Source organism: Astatotilapia calliptera, unplaced genomic scaffold, assembly GCF_900246225.1.
Source record: "Astatotilapia calliptera unplaced genomic scaffold, fAstCal1.2 U_scaffold_9, whole genome shotgun sequence".
NCBI classification, from domain to species: domain Eukaryota; kingdom Metazoa; phylum Chordata; class Actinopteri; order Cichliformes; family Cichlidae; genus Astatotilapia; species Astatotilapia calliptera.
This window is the reverse complement of record NW_020535833.1, coordinates 128,736-155,425: the sequence shown is the minus strand read 5'-3', so window position 1 is coordinate 155,425 and position 26,690 is coordinate 128,736. Positions and strand designations below refer to the sequence as shown.

Here is a 26,690-nt window from a genome sequence, read left to right as displayed (position 1 = left end):
TACACAGGCTACACAATAAAAACTGAGAGCAAGAATGAAGATCCAGCACCTGCAAACTGGACTCTGGATAAAAATATCTCTAATATTAACAGTTACCCAAATGTAATAACGCTAAGTAATTAACATTTAAATTTAATACAAAATGTTTATATATTGTGTCATGAAATAAATAAATATATATATTAATACATAATCAATAATGATTTTGTTATGGTAGAAGGTGAAAAATCAAATCAAAACATAACAATTATTTCTGTAGTTCAGAAAGGTATCTAAAAAAATAATAAATATGCAAAAAAAAGTGCATGCAGGTTTTATTATTGAAGTTATTATCGTCACAAAACTTAACTCGGATTTACAACTGCTGTGGTGCAATTTTTTTTCTTTCTTTCATGGGACTTGCTGATCTGCTGCCCTAAGAGAATGTGTAGACTTTTTCTTTGTTTTCTCTTTTTGTCACTTTCACTTTGATAAGGAGTCAGCTGTAGGATTGCATAGTAGGTTTAACTGGCTCAGTGATGTCTTGTTTATTTTAGCTGGTTACTGCCCTGAAGCCACACTAGTTTGTATCTAAAGTAAATGGAGTGTAGGACTGTGATTACACAGCTCTGTATTGTTTACCATCTTATGATTTACAACAGTTAAACCACAGTAACAACTCAACACTAGTATGGGAGATATGAAGCTACATACAATTTAGAAGAATAAACACATTTTTGACAACTAACATTTTTCCTCTGCAATCAGACTTGTAAATCATCAAACCTATTTTGTAGCACACGAGTCCCTGCAGATGGGCTGTGTACTTTCTGTAGATGCAAAATATTGTGTGCCTCCCTCCATACTTGTTATCTTGATATTCAGAGTAGACAGCTTGGATGTAAGTGACTTCTTACATTCCTTGATTTCAACCTGATTGTCTTAATGTCAGATCTAATGAACTTCCAAAACAGAGCTACTAGATCACTTAAATTACACAATTGAAAGCATATGTGTATTGTTTGTGTATTTATACACAAGCACTCATATATATTCAAATAATTACAAAAAAAAATAAATCTTTGTTTACCTGTTACTACCACACACCAAATCCGGTCGTTGGTACTTCCTGGCTTGTGTAGCCACTAGGTAACAAAAGCTCAACACTGCGCCTAGCATCCTGAAGCACTTCTGTTGTGTTTTGCACGTGCTTCGAAGTTTGTACGTGCTATGGAGTTTTTAAATGTTTTGGAGTTTTTACGTGTTTTGGACTTTTTATGTATGGCGTTAGTTTTGTGCCACTATTCTGAGCACACGTAAAAAAAAATTGCAGGTGCAAGTGTAGCATTTTGAGGAGAAATTTATTTTGAGCAAAGAAAAGCTGAATTTGAGTGAACAAAATTCATTGCTGTGTGCAAAAAATGTATTTCAGTGTTTGCTATTATCCACACACACTCACAATAGCAGCCCTTCTCGCTCTATTTTTGCATTTGCGCTCGCTCGCAATGTGTTGCTCGCGCGCTCAACTCTTTCTGTACACCGTTATATTGGTGCCAAAAAAAACAGCCAATTACAGACTTGGATGCAAAAAAAATCTGATTGGCTGTTTTGGTCTCCAATCAGCTCGAAATGACAAAATGCAATATCCCAGAATCCATTTCGTCCAAAACGCAAACGAGGCAGCAGCAGAGAAACACAGAGTGGCGGAGTTTGAATTATTACTCTGTCTGGGTCACAAAATAAACGTTTAAGTTATTTTCAAGCGAGAATGTAGCTGTGTAAGCTTCAAATGGCTTTATTGGCAATGAGAAAAGCTATAAAACACTGACTTATTTAAAACATTTTCCTAGGAAGTGCATAGATAGTGTTATCATTATTGACTTTCTTTTACTTTTTTCAGGTCGCAATAAGAAAAATTGTTTCTGACAACTGGTTCGGTCTAAGGTTAATTCTTGGTGGAGTTTAAGCAAAATCGTGGTGGTGATACTAGTGTTGGTTTGCTGGTTGGCCACAACTGTGAATCCTGGTAGATCTGTTGCAACAGATTGACAAAAATAAATATTTATTAGTCCTGATGAGCAAAGACCAAGTCATTACTGCACACAAGTCTTGGCAAAAAAAGCAGACAGACCAGTATTTCTTCAAATACGTGTACCTGCAGCATGCTGTAGTGTTATAAGAATATTGTTTATACTCCATATGCACAGATTTCTATAAATAATGCTACATGCTTTAATTGTGTGTATTTGTAGCTCTTATAATCCCGCTAAAACTCTTTGAGGGGAAGAGTTTTAGCGGTTTAATGTCTTTTTCCAGAATTAAACCGCATTTAGTCGCTGTTTAATGTCTTGCAGTAAAATAGATATGTTGCCCCTGCTGGACTCCGCAATACAACTACCGGGGTTCTCTGTGCACCGCGCGGACAGGTCGCAGGATCTTACTGGGAAAAGCAGAGGCGGTGGTGTATGTTTCATGATCAACAACAGCTGGTGTGATTTTTCGAACGTGCACCCGGTCAAATCCTTCTGCTCACCGGACCTGGAGTACCTGATGATTAAGTGCCGGCCATTCTGGCTGCCGAGGGAATTTACAGCAGTGATTATTACGGCTGTTTACATTCCCCCACAAGCCAACACTGACCGAGCACTCAGGGAACTGTACAGCGCGATCAGCAGCGAGGAAACCGCACACCCAGGGGCAGCGTTTATCACAGCCGGAGACTTTAATAAGGGAAACCTGAAGAAAGTCTCACCCAAACTCCACCAACACATACATTTTAACACTCGTGGAGAACGGCTTCTGGACCACTGCTACACCTCTTTCCGGGATGCGTACAAAGCCCTCCCCCGCGCCCCATTCGGCCAATCAGATCACTGCTCCATCCTGCTCCTGCCCGCCTACAGGCAGAAGCTGAAACAGGAAGCTCCAACCCGGAGGGCGGTGCACTGTTGGACGGACCAATCGGAGTCCGCGCTGCGGGACTGTTTTGATCACGCGGACTGGGAAGTGTTTAACGTGGCCGCTAAAGACATTGATGAATACACAGACTCAGTCTGTGGATTTATCAGGAAATGCGTGGAAGATGTCGTCCCATCCAGAACAGTCAAATCCTTCCCAAATCAAAAATCCTGGATTAACGGAGATGTTCGCACGGCACTGGCGGCACGGAGCACCGCCTTTGCCTCCGCGAACACATCGGACTACAAACACTCACATTACCAACTCTGGAAGACGATCAAAGCAGTCAAACGTGAGTACAGGGACAGGGTGGAGCAACAGTTTGACAACCCTCGGAGTATGTGGCAGGGACTAAACACGATCGCAGACTTTAGAGGGAAAACCAGCACACCGCAGACCACGGCCTCTCTGTGTGAGGATCTAAACGTATTCTACGCTAGATTCGACACAGCGAACACCATGAGACCGGACAGTGTGCGCACCGCGGATGACGTCAGTGCGCACACTGTGTCTGAGGAGGATGTGCGGAAGTGCTTCAGGAAGGTGAACGCACGCAAAGCTACTGGTCCGGACGGGATTCCCGGCCGCGTCCTCAGGTCATGCGCGGCTCAGCTGGCTGGAGTGTTCACGCACATCTTCAACCTTTCCCTCTCTCTGTCTGTAGTCCCAGCCTGCTTCAAAATGGCCACCATCGTCCCTGTACCCAAATCCTCCACCATCTCCTCATTGAACGACTGGCGACCTGTAGCCCTGACCCCCATCGTGAGCAAATGCTTCGAGAAGCTGGTCAGGGACTTCATCCGCTCTGCACTACCCGACTCACTGGACCCTCTACAGTTTGCATACCACCACAACAGGTCCACTGATGATGCCATAGCCCTGACACTACATACTGCCCTGTCACACCTGGAGAAGAGAGACATGTATGTGAGAATGCTGTTTGTAGATTACAGCTCAGCATTCAATACCATCGTTCCCTCGAAGCTGGACAGGAAACTGCAGGATCTAGGACTGAGCAGCTCCCTCTGCAGCTGGATCCTTAGCTTCCTGTCTGACAGACGCCAGGTGGTCAGACTGGGCAGCATCACCTCATCCCCCATCACACTGAACACTGGTGCTCCACAGGGGTGTGTACTGAGCCCTCTCCTGTACTCACTCTACACCTACGACTGCACAGCCACTAACAACTCCAACATCATTGTGAAGTTTGCGGACGACACTACAGTGGTGGGTCTTATCACCAACAGTGATGAGACGGCTTACAGGGAGGAGGTCAGCGCCCTGACCCACTGGTGTCAAGACAACCATCTCACCCTCAACGTCGCAAAGACAAAGGAGTTGATAGTGGACTTCCGGAGGTGCAGAGAAGTACACACCCCCATCACCATCAACGGCGCTGCTGTGGAGAGAGTGAGCAGCTTCCGGTTCCTTGGAGTACATCTGGCTGAGGATCTTACGTGGTCAGTACACACAAAAAAAACAGTGAAGAAGGCGCAGCAGCGCCTCTTCTTTCTCAGGAGACTGAAAAGATTCGGCATGAGCCCCCGCATCCTCAGGACCTTCTATCACTGTGCCATTGAGAGCATCCTCACTGGATGCATCACCACCTGGTATGGCAACAGCACCGCCTACAACTGCAAAGCTCTCCAGCGAGTAGTGCGGTGCTCTGAACGGATAATTGGAGGTGAGCTTCCCTCCCTCCAAGACACCTACAGGAAGCGGTGCCTGAGGAAAGCGGGGAGGATCATCAAGGACTCCCGTCACCCCAGCCATAAACTGTTCAGACTACTTCCATCAGGAAGGAGGTTCTGCAGCATCCGGTCCCGTACCAGCAGACTGAGAGACAGCTTTTTCCATCAGGCCATCAGACTGCTGAACACTTCATAGACACCTCAGCTTCACTACTGGAACTTCAACATTATGCACTCCACACTGTATATAAATGCCACTGTTTTGCACATATTCAACTCTGTATATTTTTATATTTTTATATATTTTATTTTATTATTGTTTACTATTTAATTTGTAAAAATGTGTATACACACCCACACACACACACACACACACACACACACACGTAGGAAAACATTTAGTATACACATCCAGAAATGCATACACTATTATATATTGTACATATATTTATTAGTTTCAGGTTGGCCATTCTTGTATTTTGCTCGTTTGTGTTGTTGTGTTTTGCACATCTCTGTTGCTTGTGGGGCTCGCACACAAGAATTTCACTCGCATGTGCTGTGCCAGTGTGCCTGCACATGTGATGTGACAATAAAAGTGATTTGATTTGATTTGATTTGGTGGGGAAAAAACACTTGAATATCTGCAACTTTCAGGGAGCTTTCTCAGCAGACACCAGCGAGCACAGCCCGAAGCTACTTCGCTTGTTTAAAATTCCACTTGGGTGTGCCGTCTGAGAAACGCCTGTGTTTTGACATTGATAGAGAAGTGAAGCAATAGACAAGAGAAGAAGCTCTTGAGTTAACACACTTACACTAACCAGACTCCCAACACTTTGACGCAGGACAAAGTCAGTCTTTTTTTTTCCTAAGATGGGGAAACTTTTGATTTCCTCCACCTACCTAATGCTGGTAAGTGCTTCTAGTTTGGTTTTAGAGCATGCCTACATGATTGATACATGTTTACTTTCTCTCACTTTTGTCATGCCAGGAAGCATTAAAACATTAAATGTGACAAGTCAGTTTGAAACTCACTTTCACCTCCAGATCCTGTCCTGTGTGGAGTCGTGCTTTCTGCTGAGATCTCTCTACGTAATTGTACCTGAAATAATTCCAGCTGGATACCAAGTAGCAAAAGGTGCCGCTCTGTGTATTTGTGTTATTCCTTCAGTTTGAAAAAGTGTTGTAAGCCAAATGTTTTGTGTTTTATGTCTCTTTTTATCTTTCACTTTCTCGCTTTTCAGTTGAAACTGTCGGCTGTGTTGCAAAATCAGTGCAGTTAACTGTGAAGGACCCGAGTTTCACAATAAAAAGTAACGGAGCAGTCGTAGCTTTAACGTCTGTTTCAGTGGGAGAAGGAGGACGGACATTTTCTGTGTCTGCTCGGGACAATAGTGGACTGGAAAGAAAGATGGAAGTTCACCTTGTCCGCAGTACAATGCCGAAAAGACATGTAAGGCAACTGCATATTGTGAGTCGTTTATACAGGTCAGAAGGCACAGTCTTTTTTTCTTTTTTATCTAACATGTCTGAACTTGTTGGAATGTCACAGCGACGAGGCCAAGGCTCCCTGAACCGCTCTAAAAGACCGGCCTGTCGTTTTCCGACGTCTGTAGTCGAGAATTATGAAGGGAACTATCCAATACTCCTTGAGAAGGTGAATTGAATGCTAAATTTATATACCCCCCCTTCATTTGATCTGATTCAGGTTACATTCAGCTGACAAAGTTATTATTTTCTTTGATGTTATGTGTTTGAGCTACAGTACCATATTGTAAACTGCGTACACTTTTGATCTATTTCATGACCCTGTGAGCTGAAAGAGCCCACAGCAGACTGCTTCATGATAAACACGTTATGAATAACAGAATCCTTGTTTTTGTTTATGATTTTATTTGGATTCTCCTGTAGCTGGTGTCAGAGCCCTCAGCAAGCCATGATATGTACTTTACTATTGAAGGAGAGGGAGTCGATACGTATCCAACTGGAGTGTTCAGTATAGACAGAGACACGGGGGCTCTGTTCTTGCTCAAAGCAGTGGATCGTGAGGAGTTCCCAGCATATAATGTGAGTGTGAAGATGACGCTGATTTAGAAGATTTGTAAAGAGTTCCAATAATGTTCCACAGTCATCTTTAACGGGTGATTTATCAATCATTCAAATAGCTGCAGAGTATTTGTTCCTCTACTGAGCATGTTTGTTTATTTCTTTTTTTTTATTTATTTATGTTTTCATTCAAACCTGGTACTGGCACAGTTCACATATGGAGTCTTGTTATGTCCCTGCCTCTCCTTTCGATATTTGTGTGCATTAACCTAGTCAAATGTGTGTGTTTTTTTTCCCTCTATAGTTTGTAGTGCGTGCTTTTGACAGGCATACCAATGTGGAGCTAGAGGAGAAATTCCCCCTGAGAGTGATTGTAGATGATGTCAATGACAATGCTCCAGAGTTCGTAGGTCCTTTACACTTTACAGTTCCTGAGCACTGTAGTGCAGGTGAGAAAGACAACATACAGTAATAGTTGATTCTGTGGTATTTGACTTTCAGTGCAGTTGCTCTAAATGATTATGGGTTACAATACAGGGACTGTGGTGGGAGTGGTGAGTGCAACTGACAGAGACCGAATTTACACCAACCATGTGAAGATTAAATATACACTCGTATCTGGATCAGACATGTTTACCATTCATCCAGAAACAGGTGTCATCACAACAACAACCAACACCCTAGACAGAGAGGTGAGCACTGCCTCTGCATCACTGATACCTGTGAACTTTATGTAATTGAAAACTTGCATTATTGAAATTGATGATGCAAGTGCTTTACAACATATTTTTATTATAATACTTTTCTAACATTTCTTTTAAAGTTAAAAGACAACCATGTGGTGACTGTAAAAATCCAGGATATGAATGGTGCACCAAATGGTCTGTTTGCCACATCGACAGCAACAATTGCTCTGAGTGATATTAATGACAATCCACCAGCCTTCATGAAATCATCTGTAAGTGTTTGAAAGAAGTGTCAGTTTGTAATTTGGCTGAATAACTGAAATCATATCGATTGATTTTAGCGTCCTTTTTCTACCTTTTTCACCAAAATACTTTTTACTGACATAATTAAAGAAATACTAAAGACACCCCCTCTCTTCCCCATCTTCTTGCTCTTTCTTGTAGTATAATGTTACTGTGCAAGAAGATGAAAGTGAAAAACTTTTACTTCGAATTCCTGTTCAAGATAAAGATTTGATAAACACATCAAACTGGATGTCAAAGTTTGTTATTACTAAAGGAAATGAAAATGGAAATTTCAGGATAGTTACTGACCCGCAAACAAACGAAGGGCTTTTGTACATCTCAAAGGTGAGACTGGATTATTATTCAATTCATTATTATCATTTAGTGATGTTGGTGGAAGCATTTTGCATGGATCACATCTAATGCAAAGTCAGCCTATATACAACTGATTTATATTTATAAACTTTAAAATGTCTTTCTTTTTTCCAGCCATTAGATTATGAGAAGACCAACGATGTCCAGCTTCAGATCACTGCACAAAATGTAGCATCACTGAATGGCAGCAGTGCCACGTGGCAGTCCATCCCTGTGAATGTCAATGTTGAAAAAGTGGATGCAGGGTAAGATGGGTATGGTTGTTTCCTTTGTCTGGACTCTTGGAAAATGACTGATACACCTTTTCCTGCAGCTCTGTGTCCTTCGGACTACTAGGAATTATGACTATGCTGTGCCCTGTGGTCCTGCTCCTGATGCTCTGTGAGTCTCCCATTGTGATTAAGTTGTAAGGGTTAGATAGGGGTTCTCTTGTAGTTTGCTCATTGCATATTAGGAAGTGAACACTATTGCATACAATAGTGTAGTGTATAATGCTGCTATGCTCATTCTTGTGATGCCTACCACACATAAAAGAACTCTGTGACCTCTGATTTTGAACACGCCTGCTTTTTGTTGCAGTCCTGCTTCTTGCATTTTTCTGTCTAACAAAGAGAGAGAAATTGCAGCTTAATGAACCAGGAAACACAGGAAGAATCCCACTCATATCCAACATAGACGTCCCAGGGGACAGCGCGGTAAGGTTAGTAACGTAGAAGCACCGTCTCGGCTTACAGTTATTCACAAAGAAACCATATTTGCTTCTTCCCCCCCCCCCCCCCCCCCCCCCCTCCTTTGGCTTTATTTGTTTTATTGCTGCTTTTGCTTTGATTGATGCAAGTCTCATCAGTCGTCTCCGTTTCGAGACTGACCAAACACTAAATGGTTTATGTTAAGGGTGTAATGATTAATCTTGGCTTGAAAGAAAGACCTCAAGCACCATTGGTCAGCCTGTTGGTAGTGGTGTAGACTAAAGAGGTTTTCTGTATAACAAATGGTTGCTATATACATCAGGTATTTTTTTTTTTTTTATGATTACAAACATGAGTTAAATCCCATTTGTAATATCGTCTTTTTCTCTAAGTCTGGATAGTATCCTGTGCAAACCTCAGCATTTCTCAGCTTTTGGTAAAATATATTTTGTCTTTAACTTGTTGGTGATATGTTAGCCTGATGTTCAATATCTGACCGTCAGTAATAACAGGAAATATTAACAAACTGCCTGTGTCTTCTAGAAACTGATCCAAATGGGAACAAAAGGGCAATACGCAGACGATATCATTCACTTCTAAGGGTCTAAGTATGTGGCTGTGTAACTGGCTCTATCAGATGTTGCAGTGATAATAATGAAAACGATAACATTGACTTTCTGAACACATTCGGATGAAAGTTAAAAACTCTTGCAAAGGTCTGCAGGAAGAAATGAAAACAGTCACTCCAGATTAATGTTGTTTACTTTAAGCTGTAAAAGATGCAGATTGGGTCTGAATGCATCGCTTGTTTCTGGGGTAAGAATACATATATAAAAAAAGAACAAGCAGGCGGTGCAGGTGTGTATCTGCTATTGCTGTTTTTTGCTTTATTTCTTTGCTGTTATTGTTGTTGTGAGTTTTTTGTTGTTCCTTTGTTTGTATTTTTAATGTTAAAGTGGTTTTGTTCTAAAAACTAAGCAGATGCTGTTAGTTGTGCATACTGTGTGCTGTATGGCTTTAGCAACATTTCCACCAGGAGCTCCTTACCAAGCAATCTTTTGGAGCTTTGTACCTCAAGATCTAAAAAAAAATCATATCTTTATTTTTGGAGGACAGCTCCTTCTTACACTTCAGGAGTCTTTGGTGCATGGACGTTTCTTGTTGGAAAGCAATTTCTCATAAAAATCCAGCTGTTTTCGGAGTATACCACATAAATTGTTGATTATCATTAACTTAAATTAATTCAGAAAGCTGTGAAGGGAAATGGAAACAAAACAAAAACAAAACTGTGTTTTCTTGCACTCAAGCTATTGGTGGGAGAACATACAAAACCACCTTAAGGGAACCTTTTAGCTCTTAGTTCATGGACTAGAAGTTCTGGTTAATTTGGGTTGAAATTAAGCTACTCGTGTTTGTCTGTATATTAGTTAGTAGTCACTATGGTATGTTTTACTCTTTTTTTATTTAAATCATTGTCTGCAGTAAGAAAGTGCATTTCTTTTTTCGCCTTGTTGCTGGTTTTTATTGTTATTAATTTTCATCTTTGCAGATATATTTGAAGTAAAACAAAAACATAACGAAAGAAAATAACTGCCTAATATTTCACAATATGTAATGTAAAAATTAGACCTTCATAATGATCTATTTTACTCAGTGTTGATTTACTCCTGCTGAATTTCCTAATGGCACAGCAATATTGTGTTACTGTGTTTTATTTCAACTCCCTGACTGTCAAATGGGTGCAGGTTATTGAAACATTTCCAACAGTCTCCGTTTACAATCTGCACAAGGGCAGAACTGGAGAGGTAAAGTGTTACTGCCTGAAACTAAATACAACTGGCTGCACAGTGAAAACACAGTAAAAAAATTAAAAACAAATTGAGCATTACAGTGTGTGTAATGTTCCACTATCTGAACTTAAATTTGTTTTTTGTAACCATTTCCTTTATTGCTTACTTTCAAAAATGCTATTTCTGTGAACAAGATGCTCTAGTGACTCATCGAATGATGCTACTGACCAGCCAATCAGTGGCATGCAGTCTGACGGTGTCACACTGTAGTACCTGTTTGGATCACTTGGAAATCTGGCTGAGCATGTACTATAACCTGATGGCAAACCCTGCAAACCACGCAGAGTTGATCCAAGTAGGTACTAATGGAACAGGGAATTAACTGCCAACATACCGTCATATAGGCACCTACTATAAATTCTGAAATGTGGGAATAAAACATGGAACTTGAACAGGAACTGAAGGAAAAGCTATAAAAGATATTGAAAAGAGACATGCAAGCTGAATGGCTCAATGACTTGGCTTTGTTTTAAAGTTTGAATGGTGTCTGTAGGTCAACGTATGTGGAAGTAAAGTTGAAAAGGGAGGTGGAGATTCTCTCATTTGAAATACATTATAATTTTTTGTTGAATAAACTTGAATATTTCAAAAAAAAACAAAAGTTAGAAATGAGAAATATTCTACTGAGGAAACATGAGTAATAACTGTGGCATTCCTTTAATGCACTCTCTAACCTTGCTTGTTGCTTTTTGAGATTTAGACTACCTACCCCATGAAGTAAGATTCAAAAACACAGTGATATATATAAAAAAAAGTGCCAGGAAAAAAGAAAGAATCGTCATGCCCTGCATGTTTGTGTAGCAGACCCAAAAGCAAACACAGGAGAAATGAACTGATGATCAAACCATTATTACGGCTGATATTAAGAAAAAAACAAACAAACAGTAAAACAAGTGAAACTAAACCTATTCTGGGACTGAACTTGTCACGATCCTGGGTCTTATGACCCAGTGTTTTGAGTTTTAGTTCATTTTGATGTTTTAGTTTATGTAAGCCCTTCAGGTTCCTAAGTTCATTTGTTATCATGCTTAAGTGTTTCTAGTTCTTATTATTTCCCCCTCGTGTTTCCAACTATGGTAAATCTCCCCTGCTTTTCATGTGTTTCATGTCTGTGTCTTACATTGTGAAGTTTGGGTTGTCATGTCTACGTCTCATTATGTTTCCTGTTTTATTGTGAAGAGGTCTGGTGTTTCTGTGTTCATCGTGTTCAGTTTTACTCTTCCCCTGTGGCGTTGTTATGTTCATGTTGATCTACTGTGCCTTTCTGTTCCATGTTTCAGATCCCTATGTTCTGTCTCCCCCAGTCTGTTAAGTCCACATGTCTTGAGTTCCGTCAGTGTGTTTCCTGTTTTACTTTCACAGTCTGTTCTATGTTAATGTTTCTAGTTTTGCTTCCCTTGCCTCGTCCTGCTCAATTACTCTCAGCTGTGCTCTCCTCCTGTGGCTCATTCCCCCTCGTTATCCCTCAGTGTATTTAAGCCCCATGTTTCTCTTTGTCAGTGTTGCGTCCTCCATCATAGCTGTGTGATTTTTCCCTGTGGTTCTTTGTGCTTTAGTTTTCCCAGTTTAGTTTATTTTGTATTGTTTTTTCGTGTCCCACTTCACGCCAGCAATAAAGCTGTGTTTTTTGAGTTTACCTTTTGTCTCTGTGAGTTTGCGTTTGGGTCCTCTCCTGCCTGCCACACAGCCGAACTGTGACAGAACTAAACAAACTATGAAGACAATGACACGAGGCATAAGATGAAAACTCAACAGGTGTATGTAAAACCGTGAAGTACTTCAAACATGACATGAGCATGAACCTGAACTGCTGAAAGCAAACACTCAGTGACCTGACCTGACTTGACATGGTGACATGACAAGGAGGAGAGGAAGACAGAGGACTTAAATATACAGGAGGGTAATGAGGGAAGTGGAAACACCTGAGGAAACACAGCTGACAAAAATGAACATGATGCCACAGGAGAAGCAAAACTAAACCCACTGAAAATAATAATTTACAAAAACCACTTGCAAAATACAACAGGAAACATAATGGAGACTTGACAACACAAGCTTAGAAAATGTAACACAGGGAGAGAATAACGCACTGAGATAACTGAAAGTAAAAACACTGAGGACAAAACAGACTACATAGAGGAGAGGAAAAGACTCATATCAGGAGACATAGATGAAACAAAAACTAGAATGAAACTCAATTACTCCCTAACTGAATTATAACACAAGAATTTAATATAATCTCAATCTAACATAAGGAAATAAAAAATAAAAAAAATTAACTCAAAACGCCTGGTCACAAACAAAAATTCCAAAAAATAATAAATGTATATGGCTTGAGCCACCTGAGTCTATTATATTATCAACATTTATATCCAGTCATGGCAGCCATGATCACTTTCTAATGTCAGGTCTGATGTTTTGTGCCCTCACCTGTTCTCAGCTGCATTTGAATAAAACACCAATTCCACCCATTTAAGCTTAAATTTCAAAAATAACATTTTAACTACTGATTTTATCTATTGTTTTGATTTTTGATTTTATATACTGTTTTGTTTGTTTGTTTGTTAATTAGTTTGTTTGTTTGTTTGCTTGTTTTAATCAATTTTAAATCATGCTTTTTATTTGTTTTTGTTTTTAATGTCTCTGTAAAGCACTTTGAATCACCTTGTTGTTGAATTGTGCTATACAAATAAACTTACCTTGCCTATATGCATATTTTTCACAGCCACCTATACAATGGGTTGTTATATGTGGTATCACAAGTAACAAGCACAGCTTATGTCCCACCTCACAACATACAGATTAGTTTTTTGGGTTTTTTTTTTGTAAATGCTGGCTTTATTGGCAATGAGAAAAGCTATAAAACACTGACTTATTTAAAACATTTTCCTAGGAAGTGCATAGATAGTGTTATCATTATTGACTTTCTTTTACTTTTTCCAGGTGGCAACAAGAAAAATTGTTTGTGACAACTGGTTCGGTCTAAGGTTAGTTTTTGGTGGGGTTTAAGCAAAATCTTAGTGTTGATACTACTGTTGGTTTGCTGGTTGGCCATAATTGTGAATCCTGGTAGATGTGTTGTATTAGGAAACTGTATTAGTCCTGATGAGCAATGACTAATTCATTACTGCAGACAAGTCTTGACAAAAAAAGCTGACAGACCAGTATTTCTTCAAATACGTGTACCTGCAGCATGCTGTAGTGTTATAAGAATATTGTTTATACTCCATATGCACAGATTTATATAAATAATGCTACATGGGGAAATAGTAAAGCATTTAGTTGCAGTTTAATGTCTTGCAGTAAAATAGACATGTTGCCCCTGCTGGTGGGGAAAAAAACGTGAATATCTGCAACTTTCAGGGAGGTTTCTCAGCAGACACCAGCGAGCACAGCCCGAAGCTATTTCGCTTGTTTAAAATTCCACTTGGGTGTGCCGTCTGAGAAACGCCTGTGTTTTTACATTGATAGAGAAGTAAAGCAATAGACAAGAGACAAAGCTCTTGAGTTAACACACTTACACTAACCAGACTCCCAACACACTTTGACGCAGGACAAAGTCAGTCTTTTTTTTTCCTAAGATGGGGAAACTTTTGATTTCCACCACCTACCTAATGCTGGTAAGTGCTTCTAGTTTGGTTTTATAGCACTCCTACATGATTGATACATGTTTACTTTCTGTCACTTTTGTCATGCCAGGAAGCATTAAAACATTTAAAGGTGACAAGTCAGTTTGAAACTCACTTTCACCTTTAATGCACTCTCTAACCTTGCTTGTTGCTATTTGAGATTTAGACTACCTGTGCTGTGAAGTAAGATTCACAACCACAGTGGTATAACAAAAAGTCCCAGAAAAAACAAAATTGTCACGGCCGTCATGGCCGGTGTGTTTGTGGAGCGGACCCAAAAGCAAGCATAGAAGAAATAAACTGATGATCAAACAAAAAGTGAGCCTTTATTACGGCTGATAAAAAAAAGAAAAAACAAAACAGAAAAACAAGGCGAGACCAAACAAAAGTGAAACCTAATCTGGGACTGAACTGAACAAACTATGGAGACAATGACACGAGACATAAGATGAAACCCGAACAGGTGAATGAAAAACCTTGAACGTGAAGTACTTTAAACATGACATGAGCATGAACCTGAACTGCTGAAAGCAAACACTCAGTGGCCTGTCATTGTCGTCATAGTTTGTTTAGTTTAGTCCCATTTTAGGTTTCACTTATGTCATTCTTTTCAGCACAACCTCACATGTCTGAATTTACAGTTATGTTTTCATTTTGACATACTGTATTAGCACAACTGATCTAAAGTCAGACAAAAAACAAACTCTGATTAGAAAAAGGTACATTCTTTACTGTAACAACCGCATATACACACTCCAAACACGCTAAATCTCTCACAAACTCTCTCTCTCTCTCTGTCTCTCTCTCACCATCACTCCTTAAATTCCCCCCTCTTTCTAAACATCCAAATGTCATGTTGCCATAACATTTTTTGATTGGTCAACATTTTACATTTTTCCACCAACACAGGTGTTCTTTGTTTTGTTTCTTTTTTTATGCTCATAAGCTGAGAGTGCTTGCTAGAGCTGTCCTTAGACATTACAGGTGAGGAAAAGATGCCACGTATATATTGTTTATCATGACTCTGGTTTTACGTGGCCTATCAACACAACTGAAAAACTGTTATATATCATCTTTTTGCTTTGTCATCTTGAAGTAGTCATGTGATTGGTTTAACACGACTACTTTATTTATCCTCAGTCAAACAGCAGCACTCATGCGATAGTGGGGTGTGCCGTCTGAGAAACGCCTACGTTTTTACATTGATAGAGAAGTGAAGCAATAGACCAGAGACAAAGCTCTTGAGTTAACACACTTACACTAACCAGACTCCCAACACTTTGATGCAGGACAAAGTCAGTCTCTTTTTTTTTTTTCCAATAATGGGGAAACTTTTGATTTCCTCCACCTACCTAATGCTGGTAAGTGCTTCTAGTTTGGTCATGTAGCACTCCTACATGATTGATACATGTTTACTTTCTCTCACTTTTGTCATGCCAGGAAGTATTAAAACATTTAAAGGTGACAAGTCAGTTTGAAACTCACTTTCACCTCCAGATCCTGTCCTGTGTGGAGTCGTGCTTTCTGCTGAGATCTCTCTACGTAATTGTACCTGAAATAATTCCACCTGGATACCAAGTAGCAAAAGGTGCCGCTCTGTGTATTTGTGTTATTCCTTCAGTTTGAAAAAGTGTTGTAAGCCGAATGTTTTGTGTTTTATGTCTCTTTTTAACTTTCACTTTCTCGCTTTTCAGTTGAAACCGTCGGCTGTGATTTAAAATCAGTGCAGTTAACTGTGAAGGACCCGAGTTTCACAATAAAAAGTAACGGAGCAGTCGTAGCTTTAAAGTCTGTCTCAGTGGGAGAAAGAGGACGGATATTTTCTGTGTCTGCTCGGGACAATAGTGGACTGGAAAATAAGATGGAAGTTCACCTTGTCCACAGTACCATCTTGAAAAGACATGTAAGGCAACTGCATATTGTGAGTCGTTTATACAGGTCAGAAGGAACAGTGCATCTTTTTTCTAACATGTCCAAACTTGTTGGAATATCATAGCGACGAGGCCAAGGCTCCCTGAACGGCTCTAGAAGACGGGCATGTTTTCTTATTCCCCCGTGGCATGTAGTGGAGAATGATGAAGGGAGCTATCCAAAACTAATTGACAGGGTGAATTGAATGTTTAATTTTCATCATTTATGATCACTGTGGTATACAAATGTTTATTGTCAATACACATCAGATTGTAAAGACTTTATGAATAACAGAACCTTTTTTTTCTTTTCCTTAATATGTATCATTTTATTTGGTTTCTGCTGTGGCAGGGGTCATATTCCCCAGACAGACGTTATTGGTACTTTATTGAAGGAGAAGGAGTCGATACGTATCCAACTGGAGTGTTCAGTATGGACACAGACACGGGGGCTCTGTTCTTGCTCAAAGCGGTGGATCGTGAGGAGTTCCCAGCATATAATGTGAGTGTGAAGATGACGCTGGTTTAGAAGATTTGTAAAGAGTTCCAATAATGTTCCACAGTCATCTTTAACGGGTGATTTATCAATCATTCAAATAGTTGCAGCGTAATCAATCCTCTACTGAGCATGTTTGTTTATTTATTTTTTCATTCAAACCTGGAACTGGCACAGTTCACATATGGAGTCTTGTTATGTTCCTGACTCTGCTTTCTATATTTGTGTGCATCAAACTAGTCAAACGTTTGTTTGTTTTCCCTCTATAGATTTTGATGATTGTTTTTGACAGGCATACCAATGCGGAGCTAGATGAGAAAGCCCCCCTGAGAGTGATTGTAGATGATGTCAATGACAATGCTCCAGAGTTCGTAGGTCCTTTACACTTTACAGTTCCTGAGCACTGTAGTGCAGGTGAGAAAGACAACATACAGTAATAGTTGATTCTGTGGTATTTGACTTTCAGTGCAGTTGCTCTAAATGATTATGGGTTACAATACAGGGACTGTGGTGGGAGTGGTGAGTGCAACTGACAGAGACCAAATTTACACCGACCATGTGAAGATTAAATATACACTCGTATCTGGATCAGACATGTTTACCATTCATCCAGAAACAGGTGTCATCACAACAACAACCAACACCCTAGACAGAGAGGTGAGCACTGCCTCTGCATCACTGATACCTGTGAACTTTATGTAATTGAAAACTTGCATCATTAAAATCGATGATGCAAGTGCTTTACAACATATTTTTATTATAATACTTTGTAACATTTCTTTTAAAGTTAAAAGACAACCATGTGGTGACTGTAAAAATCCAGGATATGAATGGTGCACCAAATGGTCTGTTTGCCACATCGACAGCAACAATTGCTCTGAGTGATATTAATGACAATCCACCAACCTTCATGAAATCAACTGTAAGTGTTTGAAAGAAGTGTCAGTTTGTAATTTGGCTGAATAACTGAAATCATATCGATTGATTTTGGCGTCCTTTTTCTACTTATTTCACCAAAATACATTTTACTGACATAATTAAACAGCAATTAACCCCCTCTGCTTTTTTTCTTGTAGTATAATGTTACTGTGCAAGAAGATGAAAGTGAAAAACTTTTACTTCGAATTCCTGTTCAAGATAAAGATTTGATAAACACATCAAACTGGATGTCAAAGTTTGTTATTACTAAAGGAAACGAAAATGGAAATTTCAGGATAGTTACTGACCCCCAAACAAACGAAGGGCTTTTGTACATCTCAAAGGTGAGACTGGCTTATTATTCAATTCATTATTATCATTTAGTGATGTTGGTGGAAGCATTTTGCATGGATCACATCTAATGCAAAGTCAGCCTATATACAACTGATTTATATTTATAAACTTTAAAATGTCTTTCTTTTTTCCAGCCATTAGATTATGAGAAGACCAACGATGTCCAGCTTCAGATCACTGCACAAAATGTAGCATCACTGAATGGCAGCAGTGCCACGTGGCAGTCCATCCCTGTGAATGTCAATGTTAAAAAAGTGGATGCAGTCAGGGCTGGACTGGGACAACAGATCGGCCCGAGCATTTTGACCAGAGACCCGCTCACCAGGTATTATAGGAAAAGCAATAGAGCCTGTGAATGAAAACAAACGCTGTTGTGACAGTGATGTACAGTCTTGTTGGTATATGTATGATTTCTATACATTTTACATCAGATAAACACTTTGGTTGTAAGATTCAGACATTTATTTAATAACAGCCAGACATTTTAAATGAAAATAAGAAAGAAAAGTATTTCTTTGTGCCCCCCTCTCCCTGTTAATGCCCTACCTGGCCCCCTGGCAAAACTTTGCTAGATCCACCCCTGCACAGTTACCAGCTGTCAGCTACTTAGAAAAGGATCCTGATGTTATTTGTCTCTCAGAAACAGTTCATAACTTCCTTTCAACTCATTCATGTCACCTAAAATGTAAACCTGTTTCTTCATCACCTGTTCAGCTCTGATGATTCAGTAAGGACATCTCCTGGTTTCATCTTCATGTTTCCCTCTCACCAAACTGATATCATGACCAGCAGCTTTTACAGCTGTTGGCTCCAGCAAATATCAGCTGATACTAGAAATTAATATTAAATAAATTCTAACAACAGCTCATCAAGCTTAAACCTGCTGCTGTTGTTTAGCGTGACATCTGCCGGTTTCCCCGTTCTGGTGCAAATTGGGCGATAAACAAGAGAGACGGGACTTCAAACCATTCAAAATCACAAAGCTAAAAAAAAACAATCAATATACCTACAATATTGATCAGTTTCCCTGCACGCAGTCGATCTAGGGCCGTTTCTTCTATTAAATTCAATTCTTCTTTTAAAACACTAAAAAAGTCCAACGACACACATTAAAAATGGGCACCTACAATAACAAATGATCCAAACAAAATGGCAAAAGACTCTTACCAACAGTATACCCCATGGCTATTCAACTACGAAGTTAGTTTGGCCAGATTTTTCAAACCGAGGAATTTATCTGGGCCAGATATTTTTTTTTGAAGCCAGTAAGCAGCAGATCATGATCAATTTCAAACCCACACAACTGTATTGAAAAACAAGTATTTTTTTTTATTCCTATTCCCCTGTAAATCTGGTGACCTCTCACAAATGCACACCAAAAGGTCTGATAGGTTTGTAGCTTGAACCCATCCGCTGGAACGTTGAAGACAATATAATTACACTGCTAAGCAAGACACAAATAGGCAAAGTTCTTCATGTTACTCGTGCACGGGAGAGACCGGACAGAGTGCCGTCCCTTCGCTTGACCCCAGTCGCTCTCGTCCGTCCTCCCGTAACACTGTCCTTTTATTGATGTTACATGAATATGCATAGGTTCATTAACATACGACGTCTACATACAAACAAAGAGTACCTTGCCTGTGTGTGTGTGTGTGTGTGTGTGTGTGTGTGTGTGTGTGTGTGTGTGTGTGTGTGTGTGTTGCTGATCAAAGGGTCAAACATCCTTGGTCAGGAAGAGGGTAGACTAGACCCCCCCCCGGTGAGGAAGTCCAGCAGTTCATCTAAACAGAAAAGCACTTAGACTAGAACAGACGTAGCTACGTTAATCCTACCATAAAACAATTAAAACAAGATGCGACCTCTTCCCGTGCTCCCAGGATGTAGGTGTGCATTCTAGTGTGGAATGCACACCAAGCCTCTGTAGCCTGTTAAAGATCACACAACTTATCACTACACAATTGATTATACACCTCTAAGCATCTATGGTTAAATATTTCTAAGCATAAATAACAATCAACAATACAAACTCTAACAAGGTCCATTTTTAAAAAAGGGAGCTATAACTAAACTATTTTTTGCACATTTGAAATAATAATAATAATAACAAAAAAACATTTTGATAATTCCCTTTCAAATTAAAATAAATATTTCGCTGACCACTCACTTTTCCTGCCATGGATGGAGCCCCATCCGTCACAAGTATACAGACACGCTTCATATCCAGACCATTTTCCTCAAAAAGAGCTTAAATCTTCTCAAACATCATTTCGCCAGCTGTGTGTCCCTCTAACGGTAGCAAGTCGAGCAATTTCCCATCCAAAAAACGGACATATACACACAACTGTGCATTATCAGTTCTGTCAGTGATCCCCTGCTATAGACATTACATCAGTTTTCTTCAGGTCATCTAACAGCATTTCAAACTCGTCTGATGCCAGAACTTCAACTCTACAAATATTTGAACTGTCCTACAGGGGTACGTTTTTAATAGCAGATGTCACACTTACTTTAATTTTTTCATCACTTTTCACCGCATCCACCACGGCCAGCATGCAGTATTTCATTGTTTCAGAATCTGTGAAAGGCCTTTTCTTCTTCGCCAAGAAGCAAACACGAAGGGAAGATGCTGCCGCTCTCTCTTGGGCTGTACAGGACCCTCACCATGGTAGTACAACTCCGGTTGTAAGATTATTCAACTCGGTAAAATGAATAAGTGTCAGTCCAGGCAGGGTTAAACCGACAGTTTTCATTGTCAATTTTGCGCTTTTGGAGTGAGAAAGACATGCTGTTGTCGCATCATATATTACAATGATTGTTTAATATGTTTACATCACGGTGCATTGTGGGTTAAATATTGCTAGGCTACTAGGAGTGTTGCATTCACAGTCTACACTACGCTGTAGGAATTTTTATTTTTTTTTTAAATTAACTAATTTTTTGCGTTTTCTCTGTGTTTCTGCCAGGACCACAGGCAGGGCCACTCGCAGGTTGCTTCTGGGCCGCCATTTGAATAGGCTTGGTATACCCACTCACACCCAAGCGAATTAATCGCCTCTGGTTTTTTTCCACAGAAGAGCACTGACTTCACCGCACACACCCACTACCTTTTCACAGCTCTTCAGCCAATCACCTGGCAGAGAGCAACAAACTGCCAGGTGACACTTGTTACATATGGATTCAGGGTAAGATGGGGTGTGGTTGCTTTTTGGACACTTGGAAAAATGACTGATTCACCTTTTCCTGCAGGTCTGTGTCCTTCGGACTACTGGGAATTATGACTGTACTGTGTCTTGTGGTCCTCCTCCTACTGCTTTGTGAGTCTCCCACTGTGATTAAGTTGTAAGGGTTAGATGGGGGTTCTCTTGTAGTTTGCTCATTGCATATTAGGAAGCGAACAATGCTGCATACAATAGTGTAGGTATACCACACATAAAAGCACTCTGTGAGCTCTGATCTTGAATATGCCTGCTTTTTGTTGCAGTCCTAGTCCTTGCATTTTTCTGTCTAAAAAAGAGAGAGAAATTGCAGCTTTATGACTCTGGAGACACTGGAGGAATCCCACTCAAATCTAACACGGAGGCCCCAGAGGACAGCACGGTAAGGATAGTAATGTGTAACCAATGTCTCCGTTTCCAGGTCTTCTAAAAAACACACACACACACACACACACACACACACACACACACACACACACATTTACTTTGTTTTACAAGAAAAATCTTCTTGAAAAATGGGTTTAAAAACATAAACAACTATGAGATACTGTTTGTTCATGATTTGGACAGGGGGAACAAATTACGGAATTATATATGTATATCTATTATCCCTTTAAAGCCGGTCGGAGCGGACACGCTCCATTTTGCATAACTATTTTTAAATCCCGGTAGCTCTGCAACCACGTAAGCTAGCGCAATAATTTTTTTTGCATATGAAACCGGAGGAGTTGTACTTACATCTTATGCCATCAGCTTGTCCTCGGTCACAGTTTCCATCCACATACAGCTTTGCAAAAACTGCATAAAAAGCACTTGCAGCAACAAAAACATAATATTCCAGAAACACGCTTTGCCGATCCGATCAGCTGTTCATAACACTTCCTAGTCCATCAGCGTGAACTATCACATGTCCGGCATGACCTGCCCAAAACCGGAAGTGACGTCATTTTGCGGAAATGTAGTTTTTTTACCATCGTGGCCTTATGAGCCTATACTTGTGTTTTTAAAAGTTATCTTTGACTTTATGACTTTCTGTGTCATTTCTGGGATGCTTAGGACTCATATTGCACTGCTGGAAATATTTTTATTTTGATGCATATGCTGTTATTTTGCAAATTTGCACTATAATATATTTTTTTGTTTTTCCTGCAGTATATGAAAATTGGTGTATCTCAAAAATAAAACTATGAAGACACTTAAAATAAATTTCCTTTGGTGGGAAACTAGGTTGTGCAACTTTTTTTGTATTTACAGTTTTGAGGGATAAGCCTCTTAAATTTCTCTAACTACAAATATATGTTAAAAAAGCAAAAACAATTTTCAATTTTTTTGTAGTTTATTGACCTTTTTTGCAATTTATGTAATTACTATGCACTTAATGAATACATATTATTAAAATCTGGGCTATAATGGTTGTATTGATGTATAGCAACTTGAAATGCTCCCAAAAATGGCTCCAGAGCAGGTAAAAATATAATATAAGCTCTGGCGGACTTGGTTCTATGGTAGGTCTTAAAGGGTTAAATATATCATTATATATCTCCAAAAGTATTACAAATTATCTCCAAAATTTCAGGAGTAGTTACGTTTAGTTACATTTCATTTATATAATTTTTCAAGGGATCTTATATCTGTTTTCACTCTTGTATGCTTTTCATACAAGTTTCACACAAGACAGATACAAACTTTATAAGAAGCCCCATCAATAACCTGTCAGTTATGCTAGCAGTGTCCAAGCATTCTTTTTTTTTTTTTTTCTTTTCATACCATGCACCCCTGCAGTGGCTCTTGGGAACCTCTGTTCTTTATAATTGGGAATCAAATGGCCACTATCTCCATCATGCAATGTTGTTTATTATTACAAACATATTATTTGTTTGTTTTTGATACATCCAACAAAAATGTCTTGTGGCAGACCTTTGCAAAAAAAATTCAAAAATAAAAAAAGCAGAAGTTTCTTTTTCTGCAGTAAAATAAATGTCTGTGAATGTCTGTAAAAGATATTATTTCTCTAACTTGTTGGTGATCTGTTTGCTCGATGTGTAATATATATATATATATATATATATATATATATATATATTAGGGGTGCAACGATACTCATATCGATATTGAACCGTTTGATACAGTGCTTTCGGTTCGGTACGCATATGTATCGAACAATACAAAATTTGTAATTTATTTTATCAACCTTCCTTCTGACGATGCTGTCTGTGTTGAGCGCTCAGTGGATCTGCGCTCGACAGTGCAGCCTAGGCGGAGTAGTCGAACGCAGATTCACTGAGTGCAGGGCAAGCTAGCAGTTAAGCTCTCCTTGCAACATGGCAAATTGAACATCCTCCACCCTCATTCAGATGTGGCGTTTGGAACTATTTTGGTCTTCATGTGACATATGACCCTGAAGGTAAGCGCGTCATGGACTAAAGTAAAACAGTATGTTGGATGTGCCACGCAATGCTCAATTACATGGGTGGGAGCTAGTGTGTTAGCGCAGTTAGCTCGTTAACGTGTTGGCCATCCAGCCTCAGACACGGGGCGATCGGTAGCTCGTTAACGGAGATTTGCCGTGTTGTGGCGCTAACGTCATTTCAGATTAACGCTGACAGCACTAGTGGGAACACAACGAATATGACTGCACATTTACTCCGACATCATCCTAGTGCAAAGACAAGTGGAAGCAGACAAAAACAACAAGCACACATGCTACAAACTTTACCCGAGTCATTTAGACAGCCGTTAGCACATGATTCTCCTTATGGGGACCTGATATGTTTAATATGCTGCTGAGAATATAGCCCAGAAGAAGCGTATAGTATAGCTTTTAGTTTGGAAAGAGCCATTTCTCTGTAATAAACTCTCTTTTCCAAAGATGAATGTTTTCTCGATGAGATAGATTTATTTTTGTATTACTTTGTTGTTTAAGCAACATTAAATTTAAAAACTGTACTTTTGAGTTAAAATATATATTTATAATTTTAATAAATGACAAATTAAAAAGGCATGAACATTTTTTTTTGTATCAAAAAAATATCGAACCGTGACACCAAAGTATCGAACCGAACCGAACCGTGAATTTTGTGTATCGTTGCATCCCTAATATATATGTGACCTTCAGTCATGTCCTTAGCAGCTTTGAAAGTGTTGTATGCTTCCTCCTATTATCCAGGCTTGGGAGTAATAACAGGTAATAATAACAAACTACCTGTGTCTTCCAACTGGGAACAGAAGAGGATGGGCAGCATTCAGGGGACGTGGCTCTGTAGCTGACTCAGAGGTCACGGTCTGAACGCTTGGCTTGTTACTGTGGTAACAATGTAAAAACAGAACAATCAAGTGGTGCAGGTGTGTATCTGCTATTGCTCTTTGTTGCTTTATTTTGTTGTTGTTGATGTTGTTGTGTTTTTTATTTTTAAGCAAAAGTGGTTTGCACTAAAAACTATGAAGATGCAATATTTTGGAGCTTTGTACGTCAGCAATCAATTCTCTAAAAAAATTATATCTTTATTTTTGGAGGGTAAATTTTAATTAAAACAAATACATAATGAAACAAAATAACAATTACCTAATATTTCAAAATATGTAATGTAAAATTACACCTTCATAATAATCTATTTTAGGCAGTGTTGATTTACTTCTGCAGAATTTCCTAAAGGCACAGAAATTGTGTGTAACAATGTTTTACTTCAACTCGCAGACTGTGAGACGGGTGCAGTTTGAGCTCACTGTAAGTCAGGTTGTTGAAACATTTCCAACAGTAGTCGTGTTACAATCTGCACGAGGGCAGAACTGGAGCACTAACGTGTTACTGCCTGAAACTAAATACAACTGGCTGCACAGGAAAAAAAAACATTTAAAAGACAGTGTATACCCTATATGTATTTTGCGTTTTTAAGTTGTTATTTGACATTAACATTAAGGAGTTGTGTTTAATTTTTGCTGCTGTAGCAGTTATTTGTGGTTTTTTTAACATTTAAAGGAACGTGATTATAAAACAGCATAATCAACAAACATACAATAAGCATACATGCACCCATACAACTTGTACTTTTAGTCTTTACTGTTTATTTGTTTAAGTTTTTGTCCAATATCTGTTAATTTGTAATTAAAAAAACAAAACAAATGTCCTTGTGATTTTTCTGGTTGTACTGTATATAAAGGTCAGATCCAAAATGGTTGTTTATTGTGTTCAGGTTTTATGTGCACTCTAGTGTTTCACAGGGTGGAGCCCACATACACATAATACACTATGTGCAGTGTTCCAGCATCTCAACTCCTTGGCTTATAATTACTTCAGTCCTCTGCAGATCTAATTGGTGCACTGATGTTATTACTGACAAACAGCCCTGACCCACTGAGGTATAGACCCCACTGGACTTCTGAAGGTGTGCTGAGATCTGAGGAATTTAAAGGCCAAGTCAACATCTCAAATTTGTTAGCCTCCTCCTCACATGAACTGCAATACACCATGCATTTTGACACCTTTCTTTCAGAACCAGCATCAACCTTTTTGGTTGTTTGAGCCACAGTCAATTTTCTGTTCGATGGAACCACACAGACCACCCTTCACTCCCTGCGTGCATTAGTTGCTGGTTCACCACTGTTCCTTACTCACGTTCAAGTCACAATGAAGGTCACAGCAGTAATCATTATCACAGACTCATTAGACCAGGACATGTATTTCCCGTCTTTTGTTCTTAGTGAAACTCGTGTGGTCTTCTGGTTATTTGAGTCCCTTTTGCATTCTGGCAATTCTCCTCTGTCGTCTGACATCAACAAGGCATGTTCACGCTAACTGGATATTTTCTTTTTTCCAGACCATTCACTCTTACACATGTAAGATGAAAAGTTAGATGAAGGAACTTTGCAGCTTGTATGTCTAAAAACAGTAAGAGTACAATGAGGCTCATGAAAGAGGTACGGATTAAAGAATTGTTGTTGGAGCTGAAAAAGAAAACACAAAGATCCACATCTATTTATGTTAGAGCGCCCTCTATTTGATGATGGCGTGACATGATACTGGCTTTAAATCAAAGTAACAAAAATCAATTCTCTGTGCTCTGTGGAAATTTGTTATTTTAAAGTACATAATATAAAGTGGAATATCTGAGAAAACAATAATTTAGGTGTAATCTGGAAAGGCCTAATATTTAAAGAAAGATGATATTAAATATTAAAGAGTGAAAGCTTGAAATCTGCTGAGTTTAAGGAGGTGCAGGAATGCAGGAATGAATGTGATCTCCACATGAAAACCCTTTAACTGTGAAACTGTTTCATGGTTTTTATTTTTTGCTGAATAATTGTCTCTCTGACTCTGAATATAGTTTCCGGATCATTTTGACACTTATTTCTACACTCTGTACAGAAGGTGTCTGGAGGATTTTCACATGACAAGCTGCTTATTAGAGCACATAAAAGTTGTTGACTACGTATTTAGGTTTCAGGTGACCAATAAAAATAAAGTTCTGGCTCTCTCCATATTCATCTAGTAGCAGTCAGTTTTCGCACCTTTGACACTGACTTAAAGAAAGCATGTTTCTAAAAGAGTTTGTAGTTTTTACAGACATAAACAGAAAGATGCCAAAGATGCAAGGAGCAATGACGTGCAGACATTA

At 39.2% G+C, this 26,690-nt stretch overlaps 2 protein-coding genes across 5 annotated transcripts; both read left to right on the top strand.

The window, feature by feature from the left end:
* Positions 1-5,378: 5,378 nt before the first annotated feature.
* LOC113018469 (desmocollin-2-like) lies at positions 5,379-9,617 on the top strand. Of its 2 annotated transcripts, none has more exons than XM_026161533.1 (13): positions 5,379-5,537; positions 5,673-5,763; positions 5,870-6,078; positions 6,178-6,282; positions 6,537-6,692; positions 6,976-7,120; positions 7,209-7,363; positions 7,495-7,629; positions 7,802-7,987; positions 8,132-8,262; positions 8,331-8,398; positions 8,597-8,712; positions 9,250-9,617. In XM_026161533.1, the coding sequence occupies exons 1-13, from the start codon at positions 5,499-5,501 to the stop codon at positions 9,304-9,306; spliced, it is 1,593 nt and encodes a 530-aa protein (XP_026017318.1). In that variant the 5' UTR covers positions 5,379-5,498; the 3' UTR covers positions 9,307-9,617. The 2 variants fall into 2 exon arrangements, with proteins under 2 accessions (XP_026017318.1, XP_026017319.1); XM_026161534.1 differs by having other exon boundaries at positions 5,380-5,537; positions 8,597-8,717; positions 9,250-9,311.
* Positions 9,618-13,875: 4,258 nt separating this feature from the next.
* On the top strand, positions 13,876-24,614 carry LOC113018467 (desmocollin-2-like). Of its 3 annotated transcripts, none has more exons than XM_026161531.1 (15): positions 13,876-14,176; positions 15,683-15,773; positions 15,880-16,088; positions 16,182-16,292; positions 16,448-16,597; positions 16,861-17,005; positions 17,094-17,248; positions 17,379-17,513; positions 17,668-17,853; positions 17,998-18,188; positions 20,827-20,850; positions 20,935-21,018; positions 21,110-21,177; positions 21,345-21,460; positions 24,245-24,614. In XM_026161531.1, exons 1-15 carry the CDS (start codon positions 14,138-14,140, stop codon positions 24,254-24,256), a joined length of 1,716 nt encoding a protein of 571 aa, XP_026017316.1. In that variant the 5' UTR covers positions 13,876-14,137; the 3' UTR covers positions 24,257-24,614. The 3 variants fall into 3 exon arrangements, with proteins under 3 accessions (XP_026017316.1, XP_026017314.1, XP_026017315.1); XM_026161529.1 differs by lacking the exon at positions 13,876-14,176 and adding an exon at positions 15,269-15,546; XM_026161530.1 differs by lacking the exons at positions 13,876-14,176; positions 20,827-20,850 and adding an exon at positions 15,269-15,546.
* The last annotated feature ends 2,076 nt before the right edge of the window (positions 24,615-26,690 follow it).

What these genes read in the sequence shown, in the direction of transcription:
- LOC113018469 (XM_026161533.1), top strand. Translation starts at nt 5,499, where the DNA reads ATGGGGAAACTTTTGATTTCCTCCACCTACCTAATGCTG. An exon ending in CCTCCACCTACCTAATGCTG is followed by an intron (nt 5,538 to 5,672) that starts GTAAGTGCTTCT and finishes TTTCACCTCCAG; the next exon opens with ATCCTGTCCTGTGTGGAGTC. An exon ending in ATCCAATACTCCTTGAGAAG is followed by an intron (nt 6,283 to 6,536) that starts GTGAATTGAATG and finishes ATTCTCCTGTAG; the next exon opens with CTGGTGTCAGAGCCCTCAGC.
- LOC113018467 (XM_026161529.1), top strand. Translation starts at nt 15,469, where the DNA reads ATGCAGGACAAAGTCAGTCTCTTTTTTTTTTTTCCAATAATGGGGAAA. An exon ending in ATCCAAAACTAATTGACAGG is followed by an intron (nt 16,293 to 16,447) that starts GTGAATTGAATG and finishes CTGCTGTGGCAG; the next exon opens with GGGTCATATTCCCCAGACAG. An exon ending in AGGAGTTCCCAGCATATAAT is followed by an intron (nt 16,598 to 16,860) that starts GTGAGTGTGAAG and finishes TTCCCTCTATAG; the next exon opens with ATTTTGATGATTGTTTTTGA.